This window comes from Blastomyces dermatitidis (assembly GCF_000003525.1).
Source record: "Blastomyces dermatitidis ER-3 genomic scaffold supercont1.6, whole genome shotgun sequence".
NCBI lineage: Eukaryota > Fungi > Ascomycota > Eurotiomycetes > Onygenales > Ajellomycetaceae > Blastomyces > Blastomyces dermatitidis.
Window position 1 is genome coordinate 3910132 of NW_025544779.1, and position 9070 is coordinate 3919201.

At 43.3% G+C, this 9070-nt stretch overlaps 2 protein-coding genes across 2 annotated transcripts; one reads left to right on the top strand and one right to left on the bottom strand.

Annotated features, from left to right (window-relative positions):
* The first annotated feature begins 2420 nt into the window (after positions 1-2420).
* Positions 2421-6353, top strand: BDCG_06359 (uncharacterized protein). Its single transcript, XM_045422093.1, has 2 exons — positions 2421-4785; positions 4963-6353. Exons 1-2 carry the CDS (start codon positions 4561-4563, stop codon positions 5419-5421), a joined length of 684 nt encoding a protein of 227 aa, XP_045277812.1. The 5' UTR covers positions 2421-4560; the 3' UTR covers positions 5422-6353.
* On the bottom strand, positions 5796-8228 carry BDCG_06360 (MOSC domain-containing protein). The gene is made up of 2 exons (XM_045422094.1): positions 6509-8228; positions 5796-6327 (listed from the first exon to the last, which is right to left on the bottom strand). The coding sequence occupies exons 1-2, from the start codon at positions 7902-7904 to the stop codon at positions 6254-6256; spliced, it is 1470 nt and encodes a 489-aa protein (XP_045277813.1). The 5' UTR covers positions 7905-8228; the 3' UTR covers positions 5796-6253.
* Between the last annotated feature and the right edge of the window lie 842 nt (positions 8229-9070).

The following is a 9070-nucleotide window of genomic DNA, read 5'->3' on the forward strand; positions in this document are numbered from 1 at the left end:
GCGAATTGCTGACATTCATTTTTGCATTTTTCAATTAAACTAGGAAAATCCCCATTATTCGGGACTGTCAGTGCTGCAGTAGTGCCCTACACGATACATCTTTGCAGAGCAAATGTTTTGAAAAAGGTGGTGAAAAACATGAGCACATGTAAGTGAAAGAGGGCTTTGTTTTATGTCTAGTTCTTCTCTTAAATGATGTAGCTAACTCTAGCCCTCTCATAAGATAGCTTTTCTAGAAATCTACCTGCTAGCTGCCCCGTTCAGAGCCTACGCGTAATATGTATAAAAAAAATATATATACATAGATATATCAGCGAAGGGAGTGAATTGAAAGGATAGGTATCTTGCCCTATCTCTTTCAATCACGCCTCAACCCGCTGTTTTCTCCGGCCCAATCGCAAGGGCAGTTCCTGCCTTGTTGTCTACAATACAACATACACAACCGGGGAGCATAACAGAGAGGAACTCCCGAAGAGACCTAGCTGACTGTAGGGGGAACCAGGACTTTTATTGTGATAAGGCATGAAACGCTGGTTGTGTACATATCTGGACGATGGTGAAGGACGTACGTTGAGTGTACGGGAGGGTGTGATGTGGTGAAGAACATGCAGGTTAAATTTTATATATTGCTGTCGTGGAGTGGTAATTGTATCTGGCACTCATTTTTATATGGTGTGTCTTACTTGTCTGCTCTGACTCCCGAGCTAATTACAGTTAGAGGAATTGTAATGATAGGCTCTGAGTGCCATGGTTATAAGCTGCCGGGTCCGGACTCTAACATAAGGTGGCTGGCTCCTTGCCAGCCGCGCCTGGCACCCAATTCTTATAGTTGTGGCTTGCCTGCTCCTGCGCCTAGCGCCCCGGGGCGTACCGTTACACTGAGGCTGAAGACAGACACAGAATAAATGCTAGTCATAGTTAGTAAGAAGCTAGCTGTTTTAGAATCATTTTAATTTGGACCTGATAGGCTGTAAAAAGTGTACTTAGAAATACTCAGAGAGTCTTAGAAAGCCGAGAAGTTCAGAAGCTGGAGTAAGCAAGCCACACTAATACACATGAAGCATCAGGCATGACTGGCAGAAGTCAGCTGTTTTATGATCTTTTTGATTTAGGTGGTAAGAGCTCAGATCTGACAGCTCTAAATCATGATAGAAATCCGAGAATGAGATGATTTAGATTAGAGATGTAGAGAATTATACTGTACATCACAGAGTTCTTCACAACTTCAAGATCTACTTGAGAACACTAGTTAATTTATTATTGAGAACACTAGTAATTTATTATATAAGGCTGGGTAACTATATAGTAGCGGTTTTTTTTCCAAGTGTAAATATCAATATTTCGCAAGGGGGATCTTGAAGGTTTTTGAGGTCAGTCGATCAGAAAGGCTAGGTAAATAACTTTATATTTTTCTTATCCTTCTAGAACGAAAATCCTGGCTCTATGCCATGGCCAATCGGAACCGAATCCAGTCCCCATGTTGCTTCACGACGGCGCTTGTCAATGTAGCATTCGCCAGCTCCTGCCCAAAAGCCCATCCGCAAGCTGAACGACGAGGTTATCTGCGCAATCACAGAAGGAGAGAAGGCCACGGTGTGCGCATGAGCGAAAGGGGAAAATGGTAACTGGCGGAACAGTTCCCTTCATTCATTTTCTTTGCTTTTTTCAAGACCCGCGGTGACTTTCGTCTCGGGTTCAAATTTTTTTTGCCAAACCAGCGCGGGTGATGTTGCAGAACATGATCGTCATGCTCCCGTTGCGCATTTGGAAATATGTTTACCAGATGTGTAACTAATAATATTTGCAAAACCAGCGTATGTAATCTAAAAAAAGAAGCAGGCTAGGAGAAATCAGATTGTCCCGAAGCTAGAAAAGTGGATCAAGAAAGAAAAGGGAAAATAAAAGAAAAATAAAAAAAATAAAAATAAAAATAAAAATAAAAATAAAAATAAAAATAAAAATAAAAGAAAACAGAGATTTTACCCTTCTCCGCAATGAACCCATGTCGCTTGCGTTCCTGAATTTAGGGAAAATGCGAAAGGCCGAGGGTTCTCCGGCTTGCGTTGCAACTCTGTTTGATGCTACTCCGTAGTTACTGTTCTGGGGGTTGTGGTGGCCCTGGCCCCTGACAGGCAGCAAAGAGAATTTCTATTAACCCTGAAAACCAGGTAGCGCCTTATGCCCTGGTTGTTATGTTTAATGCAAAAAAGTTAGGCAGGGTAAAACAATGATACTGAAAAAAAAAAAAAAGGGAAAATAAACTGTTCAAAACAAAAGAAAAAAAGAAATTTGTCGGCACCTTTCGTGATCACCGCCTCGGCTATGCTTACGTTCACTTCCATAGGCCGAGAGTGAACCTGTTAATAAGTCGCATCATTCTCCCAAACCCTCCTCCCCTTCCCTTTCCGATTATTTATTACCCAAGGGCTGTGATGGGCACAATTCTCGTCCTAGAGGTCAATCTTCCCCCGTATACGGAGTAGACGCGAAGGAGTGGAGGCCTTTTCGCAGATGGATGAATGAATGAATAAATCAATGAAGTCATAGCTATTCTATTGCTTATGAATTTACAGAGCGTTTTGGCTGTCCCATCACGAGATGAGTACATCATCATTGCTGCATCTACAGTGGCTGAGTTGATGCCGGCAATTGATAATTGTATATTTGCTCCCGATTTTTTCCTTGTTTCTTTTCCCCTATTTCCTCCTTCCCCCCTCCTCTTTTTTTTTTTTTTTTTTTTTTCTTTTTTGAAATTCAGGATCATGATTCAGCCTAGACCATATTGAATTCTGAAAATATGAAATTATTCAACTAGATCTCTGAGAATTTCACCAGTTCTCAATACAGAACTGTTGGAATCTGTCATTATAGTATTTCTTCCACTCTGTGGTTTTATGAGTTTGAGTTATGCATTCATCTCTTTTCATAATTTCATGTGTTTTATTACTTAAACATGTTGAGTTTTTTGCTTGTGAAGACAGATCAAAAATAATAGTTTCAAAGATCTTCTGTATTCAACTCCGCTCTATGGAGTCATGTTCCGTCCAGATTATTATTATTATTTGAGTGCTCTGTCTGGCCTGATGTGCTGAAATGCCGCCTGAAATAAGGATTCTGAAGGGATGTGAAGAGAAACTTTATGATTGCGTTCTCTTTCATCTCTTTCCGGCCTTGAACTGTTATTATCGATATGAATACGCAAGTTTAATATTTTCTTGCCTTTTCTTTCGCTTTTCCCTAAGTTTTTCCTCTTCGATTTTGTGCTTGTTATTTTTATTTTATTATATTTTATCTTTAATTTTTTAAAGCACAGGTCCATCAGAAGCTTTCACACAAATGCTGAGTATCTCAGATTTTCCTGTGAGGTGGCGGGAACTTTTATTTTTTATTTATTTTTTATTTTTTATATATTTTATTTTTCTTCAACACTTCTAAGCTCCCTTTCTCGCTTGCATCCTTGAAAAGAGCTTATTCCTTGAGCTTTGTTTATGCTGCTATTCTGATAGCAAGGCAAGGTGGATGGATAACTACCAAGCTCGAGGCGGTGAGAAATATCGCACGTCTGAGAGATCAAACACAAAGCCGAACCATCCAGTCATCTGCTGTGTTCCCATTTGTATGTATGTCATTCTGCGCGCATTCATGTGGTGGGCGATTCCGGGTAAAATCGGCGAATGTCCTTATATGCTGTTCATCAAGCTGTGTGACAGGAAATGAACAGGCAGAAATACGAGGGTGACTTTGTGGGTGTGAATATAAAACTGGAAAGAGTTAGAGGAGGACAATAGTTTCATGCCGGAGTTTATAGCAATGGATTTATATCATATCAATTCCCCTGGTCTTTCTGGTTCACACGGAAATCTGTTTGTTCATTCCCAGTTAGTAAGCTGATGGCAAAGGCATCGGATGCGTTCGAGATGACCTCTATCTCCTTAAGTGAGCTGCGATTTAAATGCCGGTGTAGCTAGACCAAGATGCAGTGTTGCAGGGGAACTCGGGAAGTGTTATTTATTGAAGCTCATGCATGCTTTGAACTATCACTCCTTGCTGCAGGCGGCCTGCTGAGAAACGAACGCTCGTTGTTGCTTTTTCTGTGTTCGCAAAATCTCGAAGATAGTTGTCTGGTTCGTTCTATCTCATATTATTTGAGAAGTGGTTCAGGTACAACCCTAATACAGTTTAGCGTACCCCGGATTTTAAGTTCATCCGCGACAGTTAGGGTTACCGCTTAGCGCCGTGGTCTTAACTTCTTTAGGATTAGTGTGGTCAAGAAATTGATTCTGCCGAGGGTCACCGCCCTATGATGCATTCTTTGTCGGGCTTCAGAGTGGGCGCAATGGGGGCTGTTTTCACCCCTGACGGTGAATATCTCGCCCGTGATCTAATATTATATCGTGTTACTGTGCCAGCATGATAATATTATACCATTTGACACTTATATCCCATAGCCCTCGTTTTTATCAAGCATTTTTACGTTCTTTAATTATATAATCCATCCTCCGTACTCATCGGTAGTGACTACCTTTGACCTCCTCACCTAATTTAACCTGACCGTAAACCATGGCTCCTCCTCGTCAACGAACCGCTACGAATCCTGAAGATTCGAGGTCAGAGGCCTCTAGCAGCACGAGAGAACGACATCCAACGAGTACCAAGGGTCGTAGGCAGCCAAACATCGCTGCTCTCGGCAGCTCAATGTCATCCAGGGATATGAAAATTGCTGCTGCTGTTACGGCAGCTGGCAGTCACGATGCGGGAACTGAGAACTCGACAGAGCCCGTTGGAGTAAGTCCTGTTCTTCTTGGGTTGCTCTCTAGTAGCATTTTCATGGCCAAATTTCTCCTTTAATATGTTGCCCCGTTGGGAGGGGCGCAAAAATTCCCCTCGGCCTTCGGCCGCAGATTTTTACTTTTCCGCCATAGAATTCCAACAGTGCTAACTCGAAGGCCGTAAATTTTGCAGATAAATTGGTCAAGCATGCCACTCTCCGTTCTTCACCAGTACCGTCATGCCTACAACCTCCCCTGTGCTAGCGCCTACTCATCTCAAATATCCTCAATAATTCTAAGTCAAGGAATTGGTCTCCGTTCCCCGACAACGATAGCTGCTCGGCGCGCCCAGCTTGCCGCACGGCGCAAAACTGTTGAAGATGGAAGTGTCTCCCGGTCTTCCAAAAAGGATGATATTACGAATAATAAATCGCTCGACGGAGATAATAGCAGTAGCGCGCCAGGCATGGATTTGCATCGTATTTCTACTGTTCGCGGCCAGGGAAAGGTAACGAAAGATCAGCTTGCCACGGCGGTGAGGAAGCATTTTAATAACGTGGGGCTTGTAGAGCAGGATGCCATTGCAAGGTTCTTGTATAAAGTCCGCGAAGAGGGGAAGGGTCACGAATTTCGTCTGCGGTTCCAACCATGAAAATGGCGTTGGAGGGAGTGCAACCTTTTCTTCCGGTTCCCTTCTCTTTTGGCATCTTTGTTGGGCTTTTTCCTTGACGAACACATACCCCTTGTTTAATTTGGGCTTTGAATAATGTTCTTGCTTTCTATCCTTATGTGTGCTATCTTCGGTGTTGGGCGTGCGCTTTCCAGGAGTTGGATCACTTCCCTTGGCTTTTTCATAGGTTCTCCTTATCCTATAATTACCTATTTTTGATTAATTCAAGATGAACTTGACTGTCCATCCGTGTCGCTGTCTTGTACGCATACCCTCAATTGGCGTAGGGGTGGTCATCGCCTGTGATATGGAGCGTTGCGCAAGGACAGTCCTTTATTCCTCTTATCTCCTGACCCGTTTTATCATACAAATATGCCATTCTCTCGACTTTGGGGTTTATAAGGGGAATCACGACTTAATTGCATATCTACGGACAGAGTTTGGTTCTACACAGCAAACCTTTGCATTGTGTATACGCTTTGGGAGAGCTTCTCCTCCGGCATAACAGTCCATGAGAACTATGTCAATGATATCATTCAGCTTAATCTGTAGAATACATATCTATCCACCTCTATTTTCGACTTTTGAACGTTGAAGCGGACAAGTGGTATATAACGCCATTGGCCAAGCAAAACACCCCTTCCGAATATCCGCACTCATTTCTATTTCTATTTCCTTTTTTCCCAAGGCAGTACAAATACGAACTGGAAATATATATGGATGGTATCATACATAACCTCCCTAAACACTATGCGACGATGCAGTATGCTCAACAGAACTGCCAGGTTTTTGCTCATGTACATATTTCTTACTCCTACCCCATTTTAAGATAGAAATGCTCGCCCTTTTCGAGAACCTTGAGCTCATCTCCGACGCGAAGTGTGAATTCTGCATATTTAGCGTTAACCTCTTGCAATCGTCGTCTTCCAAAGGAATAATGAATTGAGCTCAACTGAGAAAAGGTTGTAATGAAATTTTCAGATGGGAGTCCCGCCTAAAGGCACTCAACATACCCACCCTCTGAAAATGGTCCAGCGTAAAAAAGAAAAAGGAAAAGGAAGACACATACCCTCAACGGCTGGAACGCATTGCATCCCCAAACACGCATTATTCGGATCTCCAGCGTCAATGCACCGGAAGCTCTTCAGAGTCTTATCTGGCTCAACGGGGTGCCTCAGTCCCGTGTTCGGGTCCACGTTTGGCAATCTGCACCGCATAGTCCGACACGAGATATACATTTCAACTCCCTCATCTCCATTCTTACTAGAACGGCTTTGACTATCGTCTGCTAAAGTTCCGTTCTGTCCTTCTCTCTTCCCAGCCTCCTCCGCCACTTGGCTGCCCAGCATCTGCTTGTCATTCCGCGGGATGAACCGCACTCGCTTCCAATCGTCCTCCTCAAACGCCGCACTACCCTCGAGAATGATGTTGGGCCGGAACCGACGTATTGATAAGTTGGGAATGGCGTACTTAGTGCGTGCATCTATCTCGCGAACGCTCCCCAGGCCCAGCATGTGGACCGGGAATGAGTCCGCGAAGCCTGTGGTGGCCTGGAAACCCAGAACCTCCTTGCTAGGCGCGCCGCGGAAAACTTTCCGATGGTGGTCCGGATCGATGCGGAAGAGAGTCATGGGTCTTGAGGGGCCGATAAAGGCGAGAAGGGATGGTGGGATGTGTTTGCCATAGTCGATGGCCATAGGAGTGTCCTTCCAGATGCGCACGGAGCGAGATGGATAGGTGCCAGCTTTAATGGCCGATGCCGGAGGGCTGAGTGGTATCTGAAAGGATTCTTCGCGAGAGCAGAGGCCCAGTCTCATTCCGAATGATAAAAGGAGACATTTGAGCCTAGTGCCGCCTGGGACGCGAGGGTAGTTTATCACCAGAACGCCCTTTGAGCGCACCTCCGGGCGTTTTGGTGAGTAAGTGGGCGATGAAGGATCAGGAACCCAGATCTCCGGCCGGACTAAGGCTAATTTGCCATATTTCAAGTCACGCAACGTGCGGAACACCCATTTCCCTACTGGTTTATCGTCATGTTTCTTTCCTTCCGATTCCGCTGTGCCTGATGCCGGAGAGTTTACATATTCCGCAAAACAAAATTGTCGGTCATATGCCATTCCGGTACTCTCAAAATCGGCGATATTGAACTCGACTCCGGCACAGCTCTTGATCGGATACGCCAACAGAGCCTTTACCCGGATTCTTCCTTTCCCCGCATCGCTCTGCTTGCTTCGTTTCGGCCTCCCGTCAGCACGGTAGTTGTCTTCATCCTTAAGATTTGAGAAATCATATAAGCCCAATTTTCGGCATCCCTTAGGTTTTCGGGCTGCTGCGCGACGACTTTTGTGTCCAAAGTACACGAGGAGGAATATTGGTGATAGACATAATACGTATATGAGGAGGAGCGACACTGGAACAGAGGCATTCAGGCGCGGGACAATGCCGGCCAACCGGGGGTGGAACATGGTGAAGAGTGGCAGGCTTTGAAAAAATGATTACGAAGTATGTTTGTTATGTTACAATCGCAAGAACGGTACGAAGAGCGCTCAGGGAATGCCTGGAGATATATTCGGTAAATAACGGCAAAGGCCCAAAATAGTCCGCCCTGAAGGCCAGTGAGGAACATGAGAACTATAACTACTTGAGAGATGGACTATTCCTTTTATATCAACCTGGGTAAAAGCCAACTTCGAGTATTATAATAAAGAGCATTCTGTTGAAGGAAAAATGAAAAAACCTTAGCGATGACTCACAGCTCAAAGAAAAAAAAAACCTTCCAAGGTATTTTTGTTATATCCGGGGTTTGCTATAACTATAGCCGGTTGAATTTCATATTATAAATCTTACAATTGCCGAACAAACTAGACGTCATTATTTTCCCCTTATTTCCTTCCGCAGGGCGCCAATGGCGGGGACAACCAAACTTAAATGCACGGTCAAGGCGCTAAAACCGTGTTATTATTAGTATAATTATTCTTCCATTATATTCATATGCAAGCGGAGCTTATGATGAGTTCCTTGCGTGATTTTAAATACAGGCCAAGTGTTGGTAATACAGGAGGAAATATGTGTAGAAGAGGTTGAACTTGGTTGATTATTCTAGTGCTAATTTACGGCGATTACACCGTGGATCCACCATTCCACCCGTGTCACGTGTCACCAATCGTAACACATGTTCCACCATTATATTCAGTGACACATTGCTGAATAAGACTTATAAATCTCTCAATTGAAACAGTCTGATCAACTTTTCATTGAGTGAGAAAAATGAGTTCAAAAATACACTCAGTTAATGTGGAAAAAGATGCTTTCTCAAATACTATTTCTGAGATTGAAATTCTGAAGAGAAGAAAGAAAGAAGACATAGAGAAATAACAAGTTCTTGAAATACAGAAACTTGAAAAAGCAAGCAAAATTCTTGAAAAACAGTATTTAAGTGAGATGAATGAAGAAGTTCTATTAATTCTTTATACTCAGACTAGACAACTACAGAAGATGATCAAGTTCAAACTTGGAATTTCAAATACAGTTCAAAAGACATTAGAGAAGAGAAGAAAGAGAAAGTATGAAAATTAGTAATTAAAGTGAATATTTATACATGTACACAGTAAAGCTTCAGAGCAGAAGAATA

Bases quoted from the DNA above. Each gene is read 5' to 3' on its own strand.
- BDCG_06359 (XM_045422093.1), top strand. From the start codon at position 4,561: ATGGCTCCTCCTCGTCAACGAACCGCTACGAATCCTGAAGATTCGAGG. The intron at 4,786-4,962 runs GTAAGTCCTGTT...TAAATTTTGCAG, and splicing joins ACTCGACAGAGCCCGTTGGA to ATAAATTGGTCAAGCATGCC.
- BDCG_06360 (XM_045422094.1), bottom strand. From the start codon at position 7,904: ATGTTCCACCCCCGGTTGGCCGGCATTGTCCCGCGCCTGAATGCCTCT. The intron at 6,328-6,508 runs GTATGTGTCTTC...CTAAATATGCAG, and splicing joins ATGCGTTCCAGCCGTTGAGG to AATTCACACTTCGCGTCGGA.